The sequence below is a fragment of the Epinephelus lanceolatus genome, chromosome 1 (assembly GCF_041903045.1).
Source record: "Epinephelus lanceolatus isolate andai-2023 chromosome 1, ASM4190304v1, whole genome shotgun sequence".
Lineage (NCBI taxonomy): Eukaryota > Metazoa > Chordata > Actinopteri > Perciformes > Serranidae > Epinephelus > Epinephelus lanceolatus.
In genome coordinates this window covers 37,482,074-37,510,050 of record NC_135734.1, presented here as the reverse complement: position 1 = coordinate 37,510,050, position 27,977 = coordinate 37,482,074, and the positions used below count along the sequence as shown (strand labels likewise).

Here is a 27,977-nt window from a genome sequence, read left to right as displayed (position 1 = left end):
GATGCCAAATCCAAAAAAGTGAATTGAATAAAATAGAGAATGTAGTAGTGCGTGGACAGATTTGTTTGCTCTCACTGCCAGCTCTGCAAAATTTAAGTACCAAATAATCATAAATAGTGCCCTGCACAGTGTCCACCTTGTGGTAAAACATATTAACAAATGCTTATTTAGACCATAAGTATACGCTAATTTAGACTTAATAGGCTATTTACCTTGATTATAAGGCTCAAACATGTTTTGCGGCTCCACACAGATTTTTTCAAATTATTTTTGGTCAAAAATGGCTCTTGTAATGGAAAAGGTTGCAGACCCCTGTTCTAGTAGAAACCCAAAATACAAGTATGTACCTGAATATGAGCATAATATGGGACCTTTAAAACCAAAATTTAAGTTGATATATAGGCTAATATCATAATGGCGATATAATATTGAGATATAATATATATATATATATATATATATATATATATATATATATATATTATTATTATTATTATTATTAGAGTAGAAATAGAAAGCCCTACATGTCATTGTACAAAGAATATACAAGGAGATTAGGAGCGCTGCATCTGATTAGGTGCCAACTAGTCAATAAAACAGGAAAGTAAAAAAAAAACAAAAAACAGGCAACATAATCATTCATAAAATTGTAAATAATTAGTGTAAAAAATTGCTGCATCAAGGTGTTATACATGTGGAAAAAAGTGTCTTATTGTTATTATCATTATTATTGTTATTATTTATGTATTTATTTATTTATTTATTTGTGTATAGAGGATCGCCATGTATTACTTTAACGACCTGCCCCTCTTATTTTGAAAGTCCCGACCGGAAGCGGTAGTCAGTTAGCCTAGCCTAGCTTGTCGCCGTGTCGGTGGGAGGATCTTGCTCGCCTGCCCCGTTTCTCAGCACCCTCTCTGTAAAATTAGCGAATACTGCAGCAAGAAGTGAGTGTGTGCATGTGTGTATGTGTGTGTCACGATCAAGAGGAAAGAGCAAGCGGGGATTAATATTTATAAAAACCTCTCATCTGGCTGCTGACAGGTAATTATGAAACGGAAGCTGTAGTTTGACTCAATGTTCTTATTTGACACAAGTCGACAGTCTAATTATGGCTCACTTACTTGGGTGAGAGAACAAGGTGGTGGCTTGTCCTCACACTAACACTCGCCTTGTTTCCCTGCTCAGGTAGGACTCTAGTCCCCGGCTGTAATGAAGTCTATATCCAGTGTGAGTGTAGTTGTCAGGGCGTGTTTCTGTACAACTGTTGATAGCTTCATTGTTGGTAGTTTCAAAGTCAAAGCAGCAGATGAGATCCTGTTGGTATGTACAGTGTATCCAAGTGCTGCGACCTCAATAAGCAACTCCGCATGGCAAATCTCATAATGAGCCATTTCTATTCCTGGGAACTCTTAATTTCCTCATTATTAAGACTCCCAGCTCTCAGAGGCCGTTGTTTGAACTGCCAGCAATGATTTGCAAACACAACAAAACACGAGGGGAGGAAATCTGGTGACTTATTTAGGCTAAAACGCCCAAATTGGCTTAATTATGTTAGAGAAAGGGCTTTTAATCTGATTTAAACAGGAAGGTCACATTTATGATAACTTAAAATTCACATAAATTAATAATAATTGCACTCATCCTTCTTAATACGACCTGTTTCAAATGTATTTTCATGCAGAAAATATTCTTGATACAGTTGGCAGCAAAACTATAAGTGCTTAAACAATTAGTCAATGACTCCACTAGCTGCTGACAAAAATATTACCAGTTTTTCAACAATTCTGATAATAATTTAGTAATTTATCAAGCAAAAATGCCAAATATTCTCTCATTCCAACTTCTTAAATGTGAATATTTGCAGCTTTTCTGCGTTTTATTCATTATAATTTGAATATCTTTGAATTTTGGACTGGTATTTGAACAAAAGAGGAAATTTGAAGAAGGCAAGGTGGGCTCTGGGGAACAGTGATTGACATTTTTCTCTATTTTCTGACATTTTATAGGCTAGATTAAACAATCAAAGCAATCGATTCGACTGAATTATTGATAGTGTTGCAGCCCTGAAAACTGGAAAATTTTAGTTTCATATACTCAAAATCAGCTTGTTCAACTACACACTTGTGCGTTAGTGTCTTCAAAATGTAATGCTGCTGGTATATTATAGGGCTCTAACTAGTATTTGCCATCATTATTGATAAATCTGTTGATTAATTTTTCTTTTTTCATCCATAAACTGTCAGTAAATAGTAAAAAGTTTACATCACAATTAAACCGAACATGAGGGGAAATCTTTAGAGTGCTTGGTTTGTTAATGGACAGTTGTTAGTGTCAGCAAATTGTTGTTGATTTAATATTCTGTTTCTCAACTTTTCAATTAATGTACCACTAATTTCCTCACAAACTGGATCTACAAACCGAGGGACAGAGAATCTGCATCCATTTTGATGATGAATTTGGGGTCAAAAAAGCCTGAAATCTGCAGATCCCAGATTCTTAAATGTAAATGGTTTCAGTCTTCTTTGATAGTAAGCAGAATCTATTTCACTTTCTGAATGCTGTTCAGACCAAACCAGCAGTTTCAGCTTGTCACCCCGAAATTGTGTTAGTCATTTTAAACAATTTCCTGAGATCACAGCCCAAATGATTCATGGATTAATGAAGAAAATAATCAGCAGATTAATCGATAATGAAAAGAATCATTAGTCGCGGCCCTCGCGCTCGTCCCTGGAGGAACAGATGTGTTCAGGCTGAGGAGATCTGGTTTGTTTACTGATGAACTGAGTTGCCGAGTGAGTCATGAGGTGTCGGTCACTTCTCTCAGAGCTCTGTGGTGAATCCTCTGCCTCTTGTCTTTGAGTTTAGTCACCACGTTGCAGCTGCCACCAGCTGACTCGACTCTCTTGTCTTGCCCTTCTTCCTCTCAATAGGCTTTGAGAGCAGAAGTGTCTTCCTTTAGTGTATTTATACATTCACGGCTGCTTGACGGAAGCGGTTAAAAAGTGGCTGGGCTGCGGGCCATTAATTTGTAAATGGCCGGCCAATACATGGATTAGACAAGCTCTAGTTGTTAGGCCCAGTCATAGTGATGTTAGTGGATTTTCAGGAATAGTTCAGTACTGGTGCGGTAATTATAAAGTTTAGCTTAGTTTGGCATAAAGACTGTAAATGGGGGAAAAACTAGCTTCACTAATTAACTTTTTTTTTTAATTCATTAGTTTAATCTGAACAAAAACGTAAGTGTCAAAGCAACAAGTTGAAATTTTATGGCAGGTTATCATGGATGTATAAAGAAAGTAGGATGCAGCGCCGCCATTTAGCCTTGACTCCAGTTTGTACTAGTCATACAACAACGAAAAAATCCTATTGGCCCAATAAACATTGTAGCCACTGACCACCATTTTAAAAAATGTTTAGCTACGTACTTGCCATGCAGTTTTCATTTATTTATTCCTAAGTCCCGTTTCCATTTCTTTTAATTCATCCATGAGCGTTATAGAGTGCTGCAGGGATGACATTTATTTCTAGACTGATACAAAAATTAGCATTGCCCTGGTTTCCTTGTCAAAAAGCAAATGGGAGTATTCCATTGAATTTTGGATTATTGCAGAAAAAAAAGCGCTGTGGCAAACAAACATTCATGATACTTAAAGGTTTTGTTCAGCAAGATAATCTCCGCAAATTAGTAGAAGTAAAAAGCTAACTAGCTATAAATGATACAAACACTATGAAAAACTACACTATGATCACATGACCTCAGCGTTGCCACCACAAGGGGACTGTAAAGCCATGTTCGACATTATGGCGTTCTGTAGTCATGGATGCCATTGTGGTTTGCACCCTGTGGGTCAGCCCCTCACTTCAGGCCTGTGTTCAAAGAAAGTGTCAGAAATGAGAATCTCTCCTGTTTTTGGACTGTTTACAACTATGTAGTTTGCGACGGGAGTCGTATTACCAGGCGTTCAGACTGAAATCGGGCTGCGTTGGTGGGCGCGTGTTGCTTCAGGAAGTGCAGTTTTAGCAACAGATCTGTGAACCTGAAGACTGTCAATCACCAAAACACATTACAGTAACTTATGATGCAATGATACGGTGTTTTGCAACTCTGGAAAGCTATCATGCCGGGGACTGTAAATGATAGGAACACTTTAAACAAACTACACTATGGTCAACAAGGCTGGAAAGCTGTGTTCAACGTTATGACTCATTTAGCCACTTGTTAGCAACTGCTTTTTTTAAGACACGTAAAAGCTTCCAAATTCACAAGTGGGGTATTCACTGACATATTTATGTTGTGGAACAAAGTGTGGAAATCTTGTAAGCTTGTGGTAACCACAGACCTTATTTTAAGCATCTAACTGAAAACCCATTAAAAAAACTGTTGACTTAAAGATTAGGGAACCAAAACTTCAGACATGCTAACTTATGCGTTTTAGGGCTCCTTCCACTCTATTTACTGGCCTATTTCTTGGCTGGGAGCAGTGACTTAGTCGTGTTTTTGCCTTGTAGTTGCCAGGAAGCCAGCTGAGACTTCTTTATTCTATGCTAAGCTAACTGGCTCTAGCTTTATATTTAGCAGACATATGAGAGTGGTGCTGATTTTCTCATCCAACTTTGGTCAAGAGCAAATAAGTATTTCCCCAAAGTTATTTCCTCAAAAAATCTCCTTTAAGTTCCCTTATTATAAGTTAAGAATCTTTTTTTCTTTCTTTGTATGGATAAGGGTTATGTCCTCCAAAGTCCTTGACCTGGTTTTATTTCATGGGCTGGCTGAGTTTTGGGACATTTGGTTATTTCCATGGGTGTACCACTAAATCCATGACTCAGTGAGACTAAAGAGCTGGTTGTGTTTGTAACATACGCCCAAAGAATGTAAGAGACTGACCTGATCCTCTGTATATTCTCCTCTTGTTGTGTAACAGGGCTCAGCACTCACTTTTCAATTTTATGCACTCAAGTCCACAGCTTACACTCAGGAATCTCTACATTGTACCCATAGATGCTCGATCTGACACGGCCCGAAGCTCTCGTGTAAGATTAGGTTTTGAGTCATCACCCAACGTCTGATCTTTTATGTCATCTGATGTCTGTTACTTCCTGTCAGATATTTTTATACCCAGTTAAAGGTGGCGAAGACACGCTGCCTGCCTCAGCCACAACCTCTGCAAGTTTATGAACTTTGGCCCATTTGTCAGACTGACAGACTCGCAGAGGAGAGGCAAATTCTTGCGTGCCTTCACATTTGAAGGTTTCTCGTGAAAATGCAGCATCAGCCTGTTAGCTCGTGTCTCTCGTGAAAAATAGTTGTAAAAACACAAATTCCTTATTAGAAATGAGTTGGTGCCAAAGCTGCTGGAGGGCATTTCTGTAAAACTTCACATCCCTGAAGTACATTTTTTGAATCTGTAGTAAAGTTTTGCATTGTTCCACAGAGGTTTAGACTAGACTTGTAATCTCTAGGTGAATGTTTATCTGTCCAACTGATAAACAGTGAAAACCCAGCCTTGGTTTTATTGCTCTGTTAGTTATGAAGCTTTTAATCTACAACCAAAGTTTGACTGCGCCCCTTGACAACCCCTGTGTAGTGGCAACACACATAAAAAGAGCCAGGAAATAACTTTTCAATGTTGATAACAGCTGATCTGTAACTGCGGGCTCTCTGGGTCTAGTGTTGTGAATAAAAGAAAGAGGTGCGACCCTGTGAAGCCTCTTAGACGAGCAAAACAATCACGCTCTGCCTCATTTCCTGTAATATGTTTGCTTGTTTGCAGGACCTCAGAACAGAAAAAGTCATCATCATCTCGGGAACAGCAGGCCCTTTTTATTGGTTGGATGTTTGTCGATGCTCGGCATTGTTGTTGAATTAAAAGTCATAGAGGTTTGAACGGCAGCTCTACCTCAGGGTCACGCTCTGCTTTGCTCTCCTCTAACTCTGCTCAGCTTGTTGCATAACTCCTTTTGGCCCCTATAAGCCTCAGGAAACCTCCTTAGAGACAGAGAGGTGGTGTGTTCATTAACCCAGGGCATTGCTCAAATAGTTGTAGGAAGTAAAGGTGCTTTGCTTTCATATGTATTTTAATGGCTCCTCATGTTTTGTTTGGATCGAGTTTATGTCTGCTTTCCTGAGTCTGAGAGCATTTACTTTACACTTTGTCTGCTTTATTGCTCAGTGACACAGTGAACTCAGATGTACTGCGACGGCTTCCATACTGTATTTCTGTTAACTTTGACCTACACTATTCTGATCATTATGAATTAATATGTGCAATATTTTTAAATAATTTCTGAGTCAATAAACACTCCAAAAATGTCCACTACAATTTCCTTGATTACAATTGGATGTGCTAAGTGTTTGGGTTTGTCTTATCAACAATTCAAAACCCCAAAATATTTACATGTTAATGATATAACTTTGCTTGATAAATATTTAAGTGATTAATAGATTATCAGAATGGTTGGTGATAGATTTTGTAGTCATTAACTCATTGATGAACCATGAAATTATTTCAACGCTAGCTGACCTCATAGAGGTTTTCTTTTTTCAGCATTTGATAGTGTCTTTGTAGCCAAGTAAAAAATGTAAACTCTATGTAGATGATGTGAATCTAATGACAATGACCCTCTTTAAAATTGGATGATCAAAGTTATGGCTCCTGGCCAAGTAATATGCTGCGTCCACATGGAATCTGGCAGACAACAAACCAGTTATCATTTTAATAGACAAGAGCAGGATGGTCAAATTAGGTGAGGCTCTCTTAACTTTTTGCCATCCTCCATGATGGAATTTACAACTGGATGTTACAAAAGGGGAAAATAAAAGTGATCTGTACAATTACTGGACAATATTAGAGTAATTACATAAAATAATTATATGAAATTATCAGTTCTTTGTAAGTAATATGGCATTACCTCTGTTTGTGTGTGTACAGACTTTAAAAAATATATATATATATATATAATGTGTAAATTACATACATAATCCATAATAAAGATGGACAAGGTGACAGCTCCCTGAAAGTGAAGCCAAAACCTTTTGATTGCCCCCCGGTGGCTGGTTGCAGTATACGTCATAAACCCCACCTCCTCCATGTTAGCAGATGGGACATGGGCCAAACTAAAATCTCAGAGTACACATCAAATAAAGTTTTCCCAAATGTGGTTTCTGTCATTTTATGTAGTTTTTGTCTCAGTAATATTTGTTCAAGTGTTTGTTTTTCTGTTGTTTTTGGTTTTAATTAGTTATTTGATGCTATTAAACAGAGTTTAAGTCATGATTGACAACTATGTGAGCAAATCGGTTTGCCTGCAATCAATGCGCTACTCACAATTGGTTGGATGAGTGCATTGGCGGGAGCTGGATACCGCCCAGATCACTGCTGCACAGACTCTGGCTCCAAATTATGTCACTAGCGCAAGATGGCAGCAGCCGTATCCAGGATATTTTGGCTTCATGTTTGTACAGTGGCAGGAGACACGTCGTCCATCTTTATATACATTCTATGGCTAATTAGTGAGCTTTTAGAGGTGGTGGTCAGTGGATTACATACTTTATCTTTAGAGAGAGCCAAGCAAGCTTTTAACCCGTGTTCAAAGTCTTAATGCTGAGCTAAGCTGTGTTGCATGTTGCTTCATATTCACTGTATTGACTTAAGAATGGTATAATTGTTTTTGCTGTACTAAGAAAGTAAGGATGCCATTGTCATTTGCAACCTGTGGGTCAACCCCTTCAGGCCTGTGTTCAAATAAAACTCTCAGAAAGGAGAATCGATCTTTTGTCGGACTACTTATAACTTATAGACAGAGGCCTAACACTTATAGACAGAGGCCTAACACAACGAGAGTCGTACTAACGAGCGTTCAGACTGAAATTGGGCTGTGTTGGTTGGCGCATGTTGCTTCAGGTATCTTTGAGTCATGAAATACAATTGAGGAAGTTCAGTTTCAGCAACAGATCTGTGAATTTAAGGACTTTCAGTTGCCAAAACACGTTCCATCGGATTATGATACTATGATACAGTATTTTGCAACTCTGGAAAGATAGTATGCCGGGAATTATTTTATCTTCCATTGCGATGGTTGTGAGATAAACAGTAGGACACGGCCTTTAGACAATGCTTATTTCAGAGGGTCAAGAACCAAAAATGTTGGAACCATGGCTGAAAGATTGAGAGGAAAAATATATAAATAGTTTATATCACTGTATCAGGTTGTTCTCCAGCCTGTGTTTTGACTTACTGCAGTCAAACGAGTGAACTAAAGTTCAGTCAGCTCAGTGTTGTTTTATCTTTTCTTACACTGTGTCTCTTAGATGTTTTAGCCTGTAAGTAACACGGTGTTCCTGCTGTCTCACAGTTACAGTTGCTCCTCAGTCAACCTCTGCGTGATTGAAGACTTTATGAATATGTTCTAGCATTCCTCTTTGCGCCACTGGATAAATCTCAGTTGTGTTATGTGGAGTCACAGTGACAGGTAAATGAAAATGTCTGCACCCCGAGGTGAGTGATGGTTATGTAGCCGACAGAATGATGCTGAACTGCGCCTGCTACTGTCACAGCTTTCATGAAGGCGGTTAATCTCTCGGCGACACCTTTCGCTTTCATTCTGTTGTGTGGAGGTCAGAGGGCAGCCAGCGGATACTGGTTGCAGATAAGTGGTTCCCATTCACATATTTGATTGCATCAGGCTTGGATATGAATGTGGAGAGGATGAATCCTGGATGAAACATAATGAATGGGCTTGATCTGGATGACAGTGCTAGTGAAATCTGTTACCACTGACAACCAGCTAAACTTCCTCCTCAGTTGTTGCTGTCATTAGTATCCATTAGCACCTAAATGGAGGACATCAGTCATAGACGTCCTGAGTATTAGGCACGGTTTGTGACAATATGGGACATTTTCACGCATAATTTCCTTCAACCAATGTGTCAAGATGTTCCGTCATTGGCTCCCGATATCACTGCCACCAATGACAAACTATCATTGTGCAAAGAGAGCCATGGTGCACATGTGCACGTATGTGTGAGTAAGCATGCTTGCTTGTGCTGCGTTGCCTCTGGCAGCCCTCTCCGTGTCCCGGCTCTGCTGAGGCCTGTCCAAACAGAACTGCAGCCAAAAGCTCCTCCCGGGCTGCACAGAACAGGAAGTGGATTGTTTTGTTTCACAGGGTGAGCCTCTGAGGCCTCGGTGCTGCTGTCTCCCACTCGCTTGGTTTTGAACCCATCATATAGTTCAGGCCGTGTCTGGGCCAGTTGGCAGTCCCTGGAAATCAAAAGATACTGTTCCAGATTTCAGTATCAAAGTGGACGCAGTCTGTGTTCTCATTAAGTATTCTGTCTTTTGTTGAATATAGTCTCATAATAGTTGAATCTTTTGCAACTGCAGCTGAAGTGGGGGATCATATTTGGCCGTTGTGTTACATCATATTCAGGGGTTTTGCCTGTTTGTCTCAAGCAAGAATAAATGTTGACATTGACTGTTTTTTGCAAACCACAGATATGTTACATTGGAACATTTCATATGTAGCGGATATTTTTAAACTTACAATTTTCAACTTTATGTTATGACAACACTGTGATTAATGTGTGGTGAGGCTTAGGCACAAAACCACATGGTTAGGGTCAGGAAAAGATCATGTTTGTTGCTACAAATGTCCTGACCTCTTGTTAAAAAACACCCACTTTTGTTGCTTGTTGGTCTGGAACAGTGGAAAGCCATCTTATTTAGGTGTCATCCCCTCCTCCTTATTCTGGGCTGTTGTCTTTCAATACATATTAAACTTGTAGAAACAACAGGAGTGTGCTCACTACCCAGTGTTTGCTCCAGCAGCCTAAATTCAAACTTGAGTCTTTGGCTCAACCTGTGCGGCTGAAACCAAACACACTGCACCAGAGGGAGTGGGGCTCTGGGCACGAGGAAGAAAATGTGAACAAACCATGACCAGACCAGTATTCCCATAAGGGGGAACAAACCCAAGATGTTATAAACTGTCAAACAAGCAAACACACCCAAAATTTCCAGTGTGGCTACTGGTTATGCCAAGTCTAAATATCCATGGAAACAGGGCCGGGGAGCAGTCTCTCCTCTTGTATCCTTGTTTTTGCTTTTTACTCTTTCCTGAGTTTCTTTGCTCACTTTGCAACTCACTTTTTAAAGGGACAGTTCACCCCAAAATCAAAAATACATATTCCTCCTCTTACCTGTAGTGCTGTTTATCCATCTAGATTGTTTTGGTGTGAGTTGCAGAGTGTTGGAGATATCGACCATAGAGATGTCTGCCTTCTTTCCAGTATAATGGAACTAGATGGCACTCAGCTTGTGGTGCTCAAAGTGCCAAAAAATACATTTGAGAAACTCAACAGCAATCTCTCTTTTCAGAATTCATGACCGGGTTACTCAAGATAATCCACTGAGCTTCATGTGAGCAGTTTCACGAAGGAACTATTTTCTTTCTGCCGAACTACACCTGACAACCAGATCACCGTGCAGGAGGAAGTGTGCATCATATTTAAGTGAAGGCAGACATCACTTGGCAACTCACACCAAAGCAATCTAGACTGATAAACAGCACTATAGGCAAGAGAAAAAAAATATAGTTTTGATTTTGTGGTGAACTGTCCCTTTAAAATGAGTATAGCTGCAGAGCTGCAGTGATGAGTCGATCTTTGAGTTATTCTTTATGGAAACAATGACTAAATTTTGTGGTTCCTGTTTCTCAAACGTGAGTATTTCCTGGATTCTTTTTGTCTTGTACGACTGTTTGTTGGACAAAACAAGACCTCACTTTGGGTTTTGGGAAACTGGGAAGGACATTTTTCCCTTTACATGCATCTGCCAGCTGTTTCCAGTCTTTGTGCTAAGCTAAGTGTCTGCTGGCGATAGCTTCATATTTTCTGTACAGACATGAGAGGCATCAATCTTATAATTTATTCTCTGCAAGAGAGCAAATATATATATTTCCCAAAATGTCAAACTATTATTTTAGTTAGTGTAATATATGGCATCCCTTTCGTTTTCTTCAGAAACGTTAACTCAGTTTAATAATTTGTTAAGACTTTGCAAATGCTGGCAGGTATTAGCTTCGAAATGTCAGAAGATTGAGATATTAATTTCGCACAAATCCCTCAGCCCTGCATGGATGAAATGATTTTTTTTAGCCAGCCAACTAGATGAAATTGGTGACACTAATCCACAGATCTGTTACGAAACCAAACAAACAATAGTTTGACTAATAACCTCACGTCGTATGTGATGATTTTTTTCTTATTTGACGCTGCATACCGACAGGTCCGCTGTTGCTATGCATCCGGGCAGAGATTAAAAGTGGGCGTCGGGGCAGACTCAACTCAAAAGTTTAGCCAGCAGCACTGAAAGATTAATTTCCCCTGATAAGTGGGTGCCCTCGTGAAGAGGATTGCTGTCAAGACTGTCTGGCAGAAAGTGGATGAGGTGAGGAGCCAAATGACTATATGCACAGCTGCTCCCAGGCAGCAGGGCTCCAGCTCATCCATCAGCTGCACTGCTAACTCATCCCCCACACAGGCTGCACCAACTAAACCAGTCTGTTCTCATCTGGGCTTATTGCAGAAATGTTCTCTGTCCTCTTGGTTTTATGGATTGTATTTTGTACACGGGAAACCAGCAAAGCTTCAAGCGTAGTTGTAAAATGTAACCCCGCAGCCACCTTTGTTTGACATGGTTTTGTTTTAGCGGTAAATACTTGCATGTTTTTTCTTCTTCTGCAGTTTATACACACGCTCATAACTCTGTGAGCCCCATGTAAGCAATTACATCTTCACACTGGAGCGGCATATGTGCAGCAGGTTTAGCTCTTGTTCCTTTAATGCAAGGTAATTTTGAGAGAATTAGGATGTTGTATTCCTGGAGAAGCATCTGGGGAGATCAAACGGAGGGTCAAGTTTTGTCTACTTTTTTGTTCTCCAGCAAATACTTCACCAGCTGCTCTGATTTCCTGGACGCTTTTCTGTTCCACACACGTTGCAGAGGGAAACAAACAGGGTGGAGCAGGAGCCTGATAGCGCATTCCTTCATGTCCCTTCTTGTCTCAACAACCCCCCCTTCCTCCTCCTCCAGTATCTTCCTCCTTTCCCTATGTTCTTCATGTAGCTTTGTAGTCTAGATTTGTCATCAGGGATTCAAGGTCTGTGACTGCAGTTGTCTGTGACAACGTGCAGATCAGAGAGCGTTCCCTTAGGTGTAATGCAATGCAGCACTGTCATTCAGAGACGTCAGAGCGGCCGCTGTGGAGCCACTCGGCATGAGCAGAAAAACTTTTTGTATCTTATCTTGTGTTCCTGTGATCTTTACAAATAATTTAAATATCCGTAGTGTAAAATACACAAAGTGTGACTGTGTTTGTTCCTGCAGTATGACAAGCGAAATCTCCCATGACGGCTTAAAAGTTTCTTTTGTCTTTTGTAGTACTGCTGATAAATTTGACACGCAGCAGTCTTTTTGTTTCACTTTTGGAATGTTGTGAATGTGACAGATTCTTGTAAAAACCCTCCTCTCGTTTCCCCAACAGAGATGGCAGCCATTCGGAAGAAGCTGGTGATTGTCGGGGACGGAGCTTGCGGGAAAACATGTCTTCTCATTGTTTTCAGTAAAGACCAGTTTCCTGAAGTCTACGTCCCGACAGTGTTCGAGAACTACATCGCTGATATTGAGGTTGATGGAAAACAGGTCTGTACATTTGACGCCCATCTGAGCAGTTAAGATGTCGTCATCCAGTGCTGCCTTTTAAAATGATATGAATCAACCTAACTGACCAATCTGTTTATAAGGAGAGTCTTGTAAAAGAGGACATTAATACACACTAGATGGCTAAAGCTGCAGATTCAAGGTAGAGAAATCAGTATCCTCATTTGATGATCCATGTAGACAATATGAAAATATAGAAACAGCACTGTTGCAACATAGAGCTAGATATGATAGTGAAAAAATAATAGATCAGACTTATTTAATTCTATCATTGCTTTTCTTACTCGGATATTTAATTATATTGTATTGTATTTTCAGTGTTTTCACTTCTAACATTATTAGAGTTAGAGATGTATTTGGCACCCAGAGTAATGTGTGCTCAGGTTGCTGGAGTGCAAACTTCTTTAAACACAGTAAAGAGCAGGACAGAGCTGCCAACAGATTTTGGGATGCAGAATTTAGAATATGTGCATTCGTCCACCCAATAAAAACATTAAAGTAACGGAGAAGTTTTTTTTTGATGAAGTTAAAGACGTTAACACCATGATCCAATGCAGAAAAGGCACAGTTTGTGCATAAAAATTCACCAGAATGAAGGAAATTTAAGTGTTTGATACTCAAAATTTTCTGGCCCCTAAAGCTGAAACAAATCCTGCACCCTTGGCGTTCAGAATCAGCTTTCACATACTGGGATATACTGCCCAGTGGATGTGCTATTGTGAGCAAGACTCTTTTAAATAGTTGTAACTCCACAGAATACTGTAGAATTCTGTGTGCAATATCATTTCTCCATCAATATATCATCATATACAATATAACATTGATTATCAGGTGTCTGTTTTTTTCCACGATTTTAGTTCATTTTTGGTAACTCTTGTACTTATCTTACTCCTATTGTTACTCTGTTAGGCACTGGTTTTGCTCCTTGAAAACACTTCTTATCTTGTATATTTGTATATTTTGCCAGATATTTAATACTCTACTGTTTCTAAAACTGGGCCCAGTGACCCTAACCTGGGGAATCCAATGGTTGTTCTGGTTGTGAATGTTAGTGTGTGGTTACAATACTTGAAATGTGAAGCATTCTCTGGCACAAGAATTTCCTTCAGGATAAATAAAGTGAATTGAGTTGAATTAACTTGAACACTCGGCCTTGGAAGTATCGCTGGGTTAGGTTACTACTGCAGCTAGAAGCTAGTTAGCATCTTAAGTTAGAGCAGACAAACACACTGTTTGATGGATTCCTTACACTCTTCATATACACTCTATCCATCTTGCTGCAGCCCCATGAGCACCTCCTTAACATGTAGAAATCCAAAGCTGGACAGACCTGCTCCTGAGCCTAGTTATGGCTGCCAAGCTCGGGGGGAGGGGTTTAGCAGATGGTTACAGGTGCTCTGTCTGAAATCCTTCTTGTTAAAAGTTAATTTTAAAACCTGCTCTATTATGTAGACAAATATCTTGTGTCTCCTGTGTTGTCTTTCGTAGAAAGTAGTGGGTTTTGTTTCCCTATTGTTTCATTGCGATTAAGATGCTTTGTTGTTGTTATGAAGTTACTGTGTTTGGAGGTGCAACATGCAGTTTGGAGGGTTAGGAAAAATAATACTGTAAGGTTTTGTTTTAATTCAGTACAAATACAAGTTCACCCAGTCTGGTCCTAATGATATGAGCTGGTAATATATAATACTATCAAAAGATAAAGTAACCTCCTGAGACCCTGCGTCCTCATGAGAACATCACATTCTTGGTTTACTGGACCTTATACTTCATTTTACTTAAGTTAGACCTGTTGTCCTCATTCGTGGACACTTTTTGGTCCATCAACTGGTAGTAGGAGCCCAATACACTAATCCATGTAAAAACAAGATGGCAGCCATCTCTGCCAAGTCAGTCTGCAGCTGATCCCGACACTAAAGCGAACAAGGTCCAAAACCTGATCACATTTTATGGTTGAAGCTTGATATGGCAACAAATTTGACCAATTTTAGCAACAGTTACTAGCTAAGACGCTGTTAATTAGGAAGTACTCATTTGAAGACTTTGGGGCTTTACTATCGTCTCGTTTTAGGGCACTTGGACTTAATTGTTCTTCACAGTGTTTAGTTTTTATACCTCTGGGGTCCTACTGATTCTAAATAGCTAGGAGAAATTAAAAATGCACACCAAACAAAAGTTCAAGTCTCAGGAGGGTAAAGTGTTTCTTTAAAAAAACCCTACAAACAGATTGATTTATATTGTTTATATCATATAAGGTGGATAGTTTCATGATATATCACTAGATTCTATTTAGGTCATAATTATTACACAGTATGTCGCTTACTGTAATCAACAACAAAGTGAGAGATCAAATGGAAGTTAATGCCTTTTGCCTCGCCATGACCCCTTATTATTTGCAGACAATGCGAAGGCAGAGTGCCGAGTTTCCAATAAGGGTCAGAAGTCAAGTTTGAGCAAAACATTTTTAAAATAATGTCTACAAATCATTAACCTGGACACCAGTTTAGTTGTACTCTCTTGTGAGTTCAGATCTTTTGTCTTTGTAGGGCAGTACCGTGAGCAATCATCTGAGATTTGGGACAGAATGAATCATCGTCTTTTTTGGGGCATCCGAGTCTCACAGCTGTAATTTTCACACTGCACTATAGCGTAAATAGGGAGTTATTTTAGATGCAGTTATGAAACCAAACTACGTTAGAGTCCTGCTCCCAAGAGTGCGTGATGTCTTGAATCTGAGTCATGGGGAGTCGGTCAGCAAGGCTCGGGTCTGAGCTGCAGATGGCGTGTTATGTCAAAGGGTTTTGTTCTCTTGAGCCGACCACCGCTGCAGGATCACCACTTGGCAAAACAGGAAATGACTCTACTTCCCAGCTTCCTGTTCAGACAGGGAACAGGGATGTCTCCCGGCAATCCCTCTCCTCCCGCCAGGACCCTCCTGCCCGATAAAAGTCTCTCATTTCCTGTCCTGGTCATACTTAGATGGGTGGGGGGGCATGGAGGAGGTTAACTGTTGAGTTCTGGAGAGGAAATATAAAGTTAGGGATCCATGATGGACATCAGTCTAGAGGGGGATCATTTTGGTGAAGATATGAGTGAATTACCCCCCCTCGAACTTTAAAGAGGACAGCAGCCCCATAAGAATTAGCCCATTATACAACCAGCAGCGTTAGATTTCTTTTCTCAGCCCCTAAATTTGAGCTCCCTCCCTCTTGGGGATAAAGACATTTTCTCTCTCTCACCTCCAGCGGATTGGGCAGCCTCTAAAAATAGCTGTTTTTTCCCCTATTTCTTTTCCTCCCCAACGTCTGCAGCTCACAAGTCCAGTGGGAACATGAGCGCTCCGGTTGCTCATGCAGTCTCAACAGTGTGCAGCCACCTCCCACCCTCTGCCTCTGCAAACCTCTATTTTGGGATTGATGCTTGCGCTCTCTGTGGGCACACCAGGATCTTTTGTCATTCAGTAAAGTTTTCAGTATTTAAAACTTCTGCAGAAGTTCCCCCTCTTGAACACAGTGAGTCAGCTAAAGAGCGGAGAGCCGGGTAAAGAGCGGCTGTTAATGCCCGTACAGGGACAGAAGGTATCTGGTTTGATGCTTGCTAATCTCCCACTTTCCCTAATTGAATTAATCAGTGGTGTGATGGGATGAGGCCAGTCCCCGAGTTCATTTCCACAACACTGAGAACATAACAGACTTATGAAGCTGATTAGGTCAGAGCTACAGCGGCAATGAGAAGCGAATATCTAAAAAAGGAATGCAGCCGGGGTAAAACGCACAAAGTTATGATCGGGATGCGAGGTATGTGTGTCAAGAGGAGATAAATGTCCCGAGGTTAAACAATCTTAATATTATTTACTCCCTGGTATTTAAAGCAGCGGCCTTTGGGAAGAATACTCAGAGGCACTGGTTGCCTCGGGGTGCATTCGTCATACTTTAAACAGTCACGACTCTCAGAGGATGAGAAAAGAAACGTCATCACTAATGATGTTGTGACTGGTTTAATGTTTGTGTAGTCATCTGGAACAGCGAGCAACTGTGTGTGCACAGCTAATTTTAATTTTAAGCCCACGAGAAGGGATTAAATTACAAAATGCTCAACAAAATGATGAATGAGTCATTATTTACTAAATTTATCTCACTTTTATTGTTAGTTTTTAAGGCACTTGTGTTAGCTTTGCTCCTTATACACCTTACATTTAGTACTGTGCTGTCTGTTTGTTTTTTGTAACAATTTCTGGCACAGTCCTTTGGGTTTGATAAAGTTCTGTCTTATCTTATTTCATCTCATGACCCCAGTTGTAAAAATAAAGTTATCTGGATCAGAACGATTTGGAAATCCCATGTTTTGCTGGCCAGGATCAGCTAATCCATTTTACTTTTGCTCTGTTATTTCAAGGCAACGATGGATTAGATCACCCTGATCCAGATACAAATATTTCAGGATTACCTAAACTGGATAACCAACGCTTTAAATAGGACTACACATCATAATTTAGGGCACTAGCTATGTGAAAAACAACAGGTGGAATAACCAGCATGGGGTTGCTGCATGTTTTTTTTATTTTGAAGAGACAGAGGACAGGAAGGGGAATGTGATTATTGGAACTACTTTTGACTGTGTCATTGTAATTAATATAAAGTGAAAGGTTTGATACAGATCAGGACCAAGACTGGATAAGATGTCAGATTTGGATTTGATGTCAGAATTCTTTCGTCTTCTGAACAACCTGTTTTCAAGATCTGATCAGATCTGGAAGCTGAACTCCGATCAGATTATGTCTGAACAGCCGGGCCATGGAGATAATAAGGAGTAACAGGAGAATCACTTTGTTTCTAATCCACTGCTGTGTACAGTGTGTGTATTTTGTCTTCTGCTTCTTACACTGTTTTTCTTCTGATTTCTGCCAGGTGGAGTTGGCGCTGTGGGATACTGCAGGCCAAGAGGACTACGACAGGTTGAGGCCTCTCTCCTACCCTGACACAGATGTCATCCTCATGTGCTTCTCCATTGACAGCCCAGACAGTTTAGGTGAGGAACTGCTGACACACTGCAGCTATTGTTAAAACCTTGTGTTTGTATTTTAGGCGAGACACTCAGGTGAAAACAATTTTTTCGTTCATTGGTCTATTTTGAGCCCTGTGATAGTCTGGTGACCTGTCCAGGGTGTACCCCACCTCTCGCCCAGTGTCAGCTGGGATAGGCTCCTGCACCCCGGTGCCCCCTTACAGTCTAAGTGGTTACAGAAGATGAATGAATGGTCAATTTTGAGAATTTGGGCTATTTTGCTTGTATAACATGTCTCTTTTTAGACTTATGGAGAGAAAATTATTTAACACTGGATTTATGGTCTTCAATTTTATGCAAAAAAGGGCATATTTAATTTGATAATACCTCATTTGAATATTTATGAAAAAGAGGTAGAGCCTGCACACTTACTCCATACCACAAACTTTAATGAACAACGTTTCGATCCTAGAGGGATCTTCATCAGAGATCCCTCTAGGATCGAAACGTTGTTCATTAAAGTTTGTGGCATGGAGTAAGTATGCAGGCTCTACCTCTTTTTTTCATTCATGTTTTGTGCCGGCCTTGCACCTTTTTCGATGTGCATATAACTACCCTCTCGCACCTCATTTGAATATTTAATCATAAATTTCAGAGAACTTGTAATTGAGAAAAGAATCATCTCAATGTAAGTAATTAACTGGGGAAGTTTCATGGTGATATCTCTTTCAAATTTTTTACCCTAGTGTCTTATTAATTTTACAATATATATCTATAACATTTTAATTCCTAAAAACATGTCGGAAATTGACTTATTTATCGCTGTTAATAGTAATAAACTTTATTTATATAGCATCTTTCATACAAGAAATGCAGTGCTTTAAAATAAGGGCAGTATAAGCACTGAGTGTTTCACATGAAAATAGAGCAGAGCAGAAATAAAACAACTGATTCATAAAATCATAGAATTGTAAATCTATAAATCATAGAATCAAAAAAGATTTTAAAAGCGTTGCAGCAGCATGAAGTGTAAATAAGTAAAAGCGTAAAAACAAAGAGTTTCAGACCTGTGCAAGGAACGTCAGAGCTAGTTGAAGGCTCAAGTGAACAGATACGTTTTAGCTTTCTTTTAAAAAATATTCAGCGAGCTAGCTCCCCTGATATCTATAGGTAGTGTGTTCCATTGCTTTGGGGCGTAACTGACAAAGGCTGCACCCCTGATCTTCTTCCAGCTGTTGCTGGAAACCTCCAAGAAACCAGCAGCAGATGATCGCAGTGTTCTTGAAGGCAAATAGTTAACACAGGAGTTAGCAATGTAGCTCGGTCCCAGCCCATGTAGGGCTTTGTATACAAGGAGGAGGATGTTGACAGGATTTTCTGATTCATGGAGTGATAAAAAGAGATATCCAAAACTCCTCCTTAAAAATCCTTTGACTCTAATACGTCAACACAGTGAAACAAGAATTTTGAACCAGGCTTACCCAATATTTAGAATTTTTGTCCTGGTAATGTCTGCATATCAGCCCATATTTAATTAGAAAATGCATCGTCTTAATGTCAGTACTCATTCTGGGAATTTTCATGGTGGTATCAATTATTTTATTATTCAAAAAATGTACCTTGTTCACCTGTAGTGTCTTCTCGTGTACAGTCTAAATGGGATCAACAGCAGCAGCACAGACGGCCGACTAATATGATAAAGTCTGTGACTGTAAACTGTGTAAATGTGATATTTTGTTATCGTGTTTATCTTCACAGAATCAAGGCAGTTCATATCAGCTAAGCAAGCTGTTTGTTAAATGCCTTAATGGACTTGATGGGAAGTAGGATTAGTGCAGCTAAAACCATCTTTGCCTGGAGCAGTCTGCAGAGCAATCCATCATGAGAAGTGTTCTGCGCCGTGACTCTGCACTGCCTGTCCCTTTTTATAGTCCCCCCCTTCCTCTCTCTCTCTCTGTTCTCAAGTCTTTCTGCTCACTTCTTGTCTCTCTCTCTCTCTCTCTCTCCCGGGACAGAAAATATCCCTGAGAAGTGGACGCCCGAGGTAAAGCACTTCTGTCCCAATGTTCCCATCATCCTGGTGGGGAACAAGAAGGACCTGAGGAACGATGAGCACACACGGAGAGAGCTGGCCAAGATGAAGCAGGTATACAAAAGCCTCTGAGGGTCAGTCAGCTGTGGATTGGGGATAATCGGGCACAAGTAGGCACCTGTATAATACTGAGGCACCAATGTGGACATGTGCAGGGTGGAAACATTTAAGGAAGTTCAATCTGTGAAGTTCTGTCAGAATTATTTAAGGGAACTGCTTTGTTGGCATGTTTTTTAAGGGACAGTTCACCCCAAAATCAAACATCAACAATCAACATATTTTACCTGTAGTGCTATTAAGATGAGGTTGAAAATAGCAAAAGTCAAACGAAAGAGGAAGCATTAGGTGAACATTATCTCCCTGTTATTTTTTTAACCTGCCCGTCACTGAAAGTTAACTTCCCTCTGTGGGAACAAACGGGGCCAGCCCTCTGAAAAGGCTCTTAGTGGCCTCTCAGTCTTACTATAATGACAGCAGCATATTGGTTTACTGTGTCACAGCTTGTCACTGTGGCCCATTCTCTGTCTGTCTCCAGGTCCAACATGTTGACAAAGCTCTCCAGCTCTTTCAAACGCCGCTGTCAGCTTTTCCTTTCTGTAGAAATCAGGAGCCGTTTGACAAAGAGTAGCACCAGGTCATCAGTTCAAGTGTGATGGATTTTTACATGGTCACAGAGACGTTGTTGGCTCGACATGTGTAAGCTGTCAGTGTGTAGAGTGAGGCTCTCATTCCAAGTTGTACCTATGTGCCTACATTTGTCATCATTTTAAGAAGGTGTAGACGGGCGTAAAAACACAGGTGCATCCAATTCAGCTGTACAGAAAATATTGGGGATGGTAGATGAACTGAACATGTTTAGGGCTGCTACTGATAATTATTTTCATTATCGATAAATAAGTCATTTATTTTCAGTATTAATTGTATAGTGTATATGAATATAAAGTGTTTAAAAGCAGTAAGACAAACACACATTCACAATTTCTCAGTCTAAAATCCAAAGATGTTCACTTTACTGTCATATATGTCCAAGAAAAGCAGCAGCTCATCCCATGTGAGAAGCTAAAAGCAGAGAATTTTTGGCATTTTTGTTCCAAAAATAGCAGAAACAGTTAATGAATTATCAGAATAGTTGCAGATTTATTTTATGTTGATTGACTGATTATTTGACTAATGGTCTCTTATTACATTTTACTTTTTAAAAGGAAAGCTCTCATTTAAATGAAAAAATAAAAATAAATATATATCTATTTATTTTTATTTTTTATTTTATTTTTTTATTTTTTTCAAGTATTTTTATTGAGCCAAAGATCAAATAACACGCATCATTTTGTAGTGCCTGTGCTCATTTCATTTTGCAGAAAGGAGTTTTAAAAATAAGTTCACAGAAGCAGGAAAACATCAACATGATTAATTTATTTTATTAAATAAATAAATAAATATTAAATAAATATTTTATTAAATGTGCATAAAGTAAATAAAGGGGAAGCATATAATAAAAAGAAATAAAAATAATATTAAAATAAATAATTAAAAGAAAATGAAAAAGAAAAAAAGGGAAACTCAGTCTAGATACAGGACTTAAAAACCTCAGTATATTAATGAAATATTATTTTTGCATATCCATCAAATTACACAGTAGACAAAGTAAAATTAACAGTTGCCAAAATTGTGGGAAACAAAACAAAAAATGGTTATTAAATATCTCAATCATTTTTAACATTTGAACCAAAAGCTGCCACTGTCACCTTATGTGACATATTTACAGGTTTTTTAAAGATATTGTGGGAAAATAATAAATGACATTCAGTCACTCTTAAAAAAAAATTACATTTTAACGTCCCTCCCCATGACTAATCATTTTTGTACAGTCCCTGACAGTCTCTGCTCTCACCCTGCAGGAGCCGGTGAAGACAGAGGAGGGCAGAGACATGGCCGGCAGGATCAGCGCTTTTGGCTACTTGGAGTGCTCGGCCAAGACCAAGGACGGTGTTCGGGAAGTGTTCGAGATGGCCACCAGAGCGGCGCTGCAGGTCAGGAAGCGCAAGAAGAGAGGTGGCTGCACGCTGCTGTGAGCAGTCCACACACCATCAAATCAACTGACCGATAGGAGAGAGAAAAAAAAAAGGACTGACCTTTTACCAAATGGCATCTTTGTACTGTATCTCGCATTTCACGATAACACGCAGGCAGAATCAAATGCAAACAAACAGAATACAGGAAACGGACTTTGTCTATATTACAACCGTGGTTTAGAAATTGATGTTTAAAGTTGATTTGCATTTGTTTTTTTCCAAACTCTGTCTTCAGCCGTAGAACGTTTTCCTACTTGTTTTTCTTTATATTTGTAACGAGGCAGTGATAGATGCACATATTTGTATGCAATATTCTTCACGAGCTTGAGCGAGCAGCACCCTTCATAGCTTGTATAAAGTCTCCATGAGTAAAATCCAGACTGTCCTGTTAGTGTCACTTCTGTTCATCATGGTAGTCCTGATCTTTGACCATAAGAGCTAGTGCCTTTTTTTTTTCCTTTCAAGTTTATACGCCACCATCTCTGTTTGTCAGCTAGTTAACATTTGAGCTGAGGGACTCTCCATTGTACTGTAGCTAGTGTTGTCATTGTGAAACCTGAGCAAAGCCACAACGAAGGCTTTCAGTGCTGGTGACTCATCGAGCACACCAAACGGTTGCTTGTGTCGTTTTCGTTAGTGCTCCCTCAACATTTGCTCATTGAGGATATAGAAAGTAGCTGCCTCATGTAAACAAACGAGATCAGCATCCTTCATAACTATCTGTGCAGTGGACCTAGATGGGGGGGGGGGTGAGAACCGGCCAATCGAGACACAAGCCAATATGACTCAACTATGCACAATGGCTGTTAGGACCAACAGGGAGATGACACAGCTGAAACAGAAACGAAGGCCAAAGCCTGGAGAAACCTCCCTTGTTTGTTTATTGCGGGTGACCGAGTTCAGCTCTCCTTCTGCTACGATTCAAGCCAACCAGTCACGCCCCCGCTGTTGGAATCCGCATGTTGGACGGGTTAGCCCAGTTGTGGAAATCACGTCTTGTTAGAGTTGTTGGCCTTGGCGTGTGGATGTTTCCAGTCGGTTGACATTCTTTACATGTTTGAGAGGAGCTGTCTGTGTGAGGAGTTTGTTTTTCCCCGGTGCCTTCTCTGTTGCGGTGTGCCTTTTGGTTGTTCTCTCCCAGACCAGATAGACCAGCTGCTCCACGCCACCCCCTGATAACTGACTGACGAGGTCAAGAGTGACCCATCTGACATGTTTCACAAAGCTGTGTTTCTATAAATGGCTTCAAACATAGACTTGATTAAGGAGGATGTGTCATTAGTGTCCTAAACTTTAAGTCTTCAGAAGATAAATATTATGACCCTATCCATTAATGCAGTCTCATCTCTATTATCTTGGCAGTTAACGTAGGTTACATCAATTTGCATCATGTGCTTTTGCGTCTGGGAAAATTACATAACTTTTATAGCACATTTCTTCAGCATCACTGGAAAAACATCTGTCTGCAGCCGTAAAGATCGTCTTTGATGTTTTAGAGTTGTGTGTCACTGCCAAAGGAAAGTTAGTGCAACTGTGGAAAAATGGAAACTGGGTTTATTCATCTGTCTTTATCCTGATCTATGTCGGTCTTGATCTTCGCTTCTTGGCAAGAAACATTTGATGTTTTATGGCTCGAGTCAAAGGAGCAGAATATCATCAAGGGTCCACGATGAACTGTACTTTAAGGTTCAGTGTGTTGGATTTAGGGGGGACATGTTTTCTTAAGTGTATAATCACCTGAAAATAAGAATCTTGTTTTCATTACCCTAGAATGAGCTGTTTATATCTATATAGGGAGCAGATCCTAGTCTAGAGTTCACCATGTTTACCGCCATGTTTCTACAGTAGCCCAGAACGGACAAAACGGACAGCTCTACATGGGGCCATTCGTGGTTTTGTATCGGCCACCATAGTTTGCATCCTTATGCGAGGAAAGTGTTTGAAAATCATTTTTATTTTTTACATAAAAATGCTTTATTCTGTGTTTTCACAAGTTTTAATCACTTGGGGTCTCAATTATACACATTGCGTACGCACAAAACGAGGCCTGAAAGAGACGTACGCCACTTCACGCGCAAAATTTGTTATCTTTAAAAACAGACTTGATGGGAGAAACTTTGACCTATGCTTACGGACATTTTGAAGACAGGAAATTGGTGACACATGGTGAGGTGGAAGCCTGATTGTAGAAATTGTCAATTATTTTCTGGTGCACACCATTTTCGGCTTTTGTCCATACGTACATGTTTAGTATGGATCCTACGCATTGTCTTATAAATGAGACCCTGGTCTGTTTCGGAGAGGAAAAGACATCTGTGGATCATTCGGCTCCAACAGTCAACACTGAAGGAATTCTAACCTGGAGAAGTTTCAGCTGGTTGCAGTCTGCGGTCCTCGCCAATCTCACACACTGAACCTTCAAAGCAGCTTTTAGAGACCCGTCAAAGACCGTCCACTGGTCCTCAATCGTGACCTGAAAATCTTAACGTCTTGATATACACTGCTTGAAAGGCCCAGCGGCTGTCCTCAGGCACACCTTGTTCCCTGCCTATGTTGCTCATTCACGTACTGTACATGTCCCTTGGTTGCATGTTGCCATCGGTCTAAGGAGGGGTGGATGTTGAAATGTGTGGTGTCTTTGATGTTGCATGCAACCTTCTTACAATGCCAGTAAAGGCAACAAACCTATCCAGCTGGCAGGATCTGTGTCTGTTATACTGTAATGCAACTTTATACCCTCTACTGGCCAAGCACATTTATGCTTTAACTGAGGTGGAGAAGCTACAACTTCTACAGCTATTCTTTTCCACAGCTCAACTGAGGCTTTGATGGTAGTTTTTCTGCAGAGAGGTGGCTCTGATAACAGTCACACACACACACAAGCACCACTTTAATGTTGTTACCTCCGATCTTTCTAGAATGGATCCTGTTTTAACTCTTGTGCATTATTGTGGACAGCAACAAGCACACCATAACAGACTCAGATCCTCACAACTACAGGTTTTTATCAATGAAAAAACCATGGGTCTTGAGTTATGCATTTCATAGTTGTGGCATGATGTTCACGGGTCTCAACAAGCTTAACGCCAAGGAATTCTTGGGAATTAGGTGGTGGAGATAGTCGAATAACTCCCACAGCTGGAAGCACAGCATGATGATGAAAGCATTCCCTTCGAGCAGCAGAGGGCCTCGTGTTTGAACATATCACTAAGAGCATGTACAATACTGCTGTTTATGTGTATGCAGATAATGTCGCGCTATATCAGAAGTTGTCCTTATGATGTCGATGCCTGCATGAGAAAACCATGGGTCTCTACAGTGAGCTTACACACACACACACACACACACACACACACACACACATACGCACTACATGCACACGTCTTTGGGATCAGCTTCTGCTCAGTGTTGTGTAACTTTTTCTTTTCTTTCTCTGGAAGTATTTGAAATGATAAAGGATCCAGATTTATATAAAAGCTCATTGTAATAATGCTTTGTAAACAGAAAGTGTTGTAGTGAATGTTTGATCTGAAGTGAACATGAACATTGTTAATAAACTATTTTTGAGACAAGACCGACTCGCCCTCCCTCGTCAGTTCTTCTCAGAAATGATTTACTGCATATGATGCCATTAAAGATGATGATAAGTCACAGTGAAGGTTGTGACTGGGGATTACTTTTCCAAGAAATGAGACTTCTTCTGTCCTGGGATCAGAAGCACATTGTACTGGGAATCCTGGGAAATGGACTCATTTATAAGGTAACTTCAGCCTTACTTAAAATGCATTGGTCATATTTAAAGCAACCCTTAATGCAAAAAAGAAAAATACAGATTAACCCATGAGTTCCTAACCCAACAGCATTAGTATTTTATTTGGTGGTATTAACAAGTATTCAGGCCAATAAAAACATCATATTTTGGATGTCATACTATACGATGACATTTTTATCATATTTTGGACGCCATACTTTTTTTTTTTATCATATTTTGCACGTCATACTATACTATGACATTTTTATCATATTTTGGACGTCATACTTTTTTTTATCATATTTTGGACATCATACTATACTATGACATTTTTATCATATTTTGGACGTCATACTTTTTTTTATCATATTTTGGACATCATACTATACTATGACTTTTTTATCATATTTTGGACGTCATACTATACTATGACTTTTTTATCATATTTTGGACGTCATACTTTTTTTTTAATCATATTTTGGATGTCATACTATACTATGACTTTTTTATCACATTTTGGACGTCATACTATACTATGACATTTTTATCATATTTTGGACGTCATACTTTTTTTTATCATATTTTGGACATCATACTATACTATGACTTTTTTATCATATTTTGGACGTCATACTTTTTTTTATCATATTTTGGACATCATACTATACTATGACATTTTTATCATATTTTGGACGTCATACTTTTTTTTATCATATTTTGGACATCATACTATACTATGACTTTTTTTATCATATTTTGGACGTCATACTTTTTTTTTAATCATATTTTGGACGTCATACTATACTATGACATTTTTATCATATTTTGGACGTCATACTTTTTTTTTATCATATTTTGGATGACATACTATACTATGACTTTTTTATCATATTTTGGACGTCATACTATACTATGACTTTTTTATCATATTTTGGACGACATACTATACTATGACTTTTTTTATCATATTTTGGATGACATACTTTTTTTTATCACATTTTGGACGTCATACTATACTATGACATTTTTATCATATTTTGGACGTCATACTTTTTTTTTATCATATTTTGGATGACATACTATACTATGACTTTTTTATCATATTTTGGACGTCATACTATACTATGACTTTTTTATCATATTTTGGACGTCATACTTTTTTTTATCATATTTTGGACATCATACTATACTATGACTTTTTTTATCATATTTTGGACGTCATACTTTTTTTTTAATCATATTTTGGATGTCATACTATACTATGACTTTTTTATCACATTTTGGACGTCATACTATACTATGACATTTTTATCATATTTTGGACGTCATACTTTTTTTTATCATATTTTGGACATCATACTATACTATGACTTTTTTATCATATTTTGGACGTCATACTTTTTTTTATCATATTTTGGACATCATACTATACTATGACATTTTTATCATATTTTGGACGTCATACTTTTTTTTATCATATTTTGGACATCATACTATACTATGACTTTTTTATCATATTTTGGACGTCATACTTTTTTTTTAATCATATTTTGGACGTCATACTATACTATGACATTTTTATCATATTTTGGACGTCATACTTTTTTTTTATCATATTTTGGATGACATACTATACTATGACTTTTTTATCATATTTTGGACGTCATACTATACTATGACTTTTTTATCATATTTTGGACGACATACTATACTATGACTTTTTTTATCATATTTTGGATGACATACTTTTTTTTATCACATTTTGGACGTCATACTATACTATGACATTTTTATCATATTTTGGACGTCATACTTTTTTTTTTATCATATTTTTGACGACATACTATACTATGACTTTTTTATCATATTTTGGACGTCATACTATACTATGACTTTTTTATCATATTTTGGACGACATACTATACTATGACATTTTTATCATATTTTGGACGACAGACTATACTATGATGTTTTTATCATATTTTGGACGACATACTATACGATGACATTTTTATCATATTTTGGACGTCATACTTTTTTTTATCATATTTTGGATGTCATACTATACTATGACATTTTTATCATATTTTGGACGTCATACTTTTTTTTATCATATTTTGGATGTCATACTATACGATGACATTTTTATCATATTTTGGACGTCATACTTTTTTTTATCATATTTTGGACATCATACTATGACATTTTTATCATATTTTGGACGTCATACTATACTATGACATTTTTATCATATTTTGGACGTCATACTTTTTTTTATCATATTTTGGACGACATACTATACTATGACTTTTTTTATCATATTTTGGACGTCATACTTT

The 27,977-nt window shown here is 38.8% G+C and overlaps 1 protein-coding gene across 1 annotated transcript; it reads left to right on the top strand.

Annotated features, from left to right (window-relative positions):
* Positions 1–859: 859 nt before the first annotated feature.
* On the top strand, positions 860–22,265 carry LOC117256806 (rho-related GTP-binding protein RhoA-D). Its single transcript, XM_033626493.2, has 5 exons — positions 860–1,044; positions 12,547–12,704; positions 17,627–17,747; positions 19,739–19,869; positions 21,714–22,265. The coding sequence occupies exons 2-5, from the start codon at positions 12,549–12,551 to the stop codon at positions 21,885–21,887; spliced, it is 582 nt and encodes a 193-aa protein (XP_033482384.1). The 5' UTR covers positions 860–1,044; positions 12,547–12,548; the 3' UTR covers positions 21,888–22,265.
* Positions 22,266–27,977: the final 5,712 nt, after the last annotated feature.

Coding starts and splice junctions, on each gene's coding strand:
- LOC117256806 (XM_033626493.2), top strand. CDS start 12,549: ATGGCAGCCATTCGGAAGAAGCTGGTGATTGTCGGGGACGGAGCTTGC. Junction 17,748..19,738: donor TGACAGCCCAGACAGTTTAG/GTGAGGAACTGC, acceptor CTCCCGGGACAG/AAAATATCCCTGAGAAGTGG. Junction 19,870..21,713: donor AGCTGGCCAAGATGAAGCAG/GTATACAAAAGC, acceptor CTCACCCTGCAG/GAGCCGGTGAAGACAGAGGA.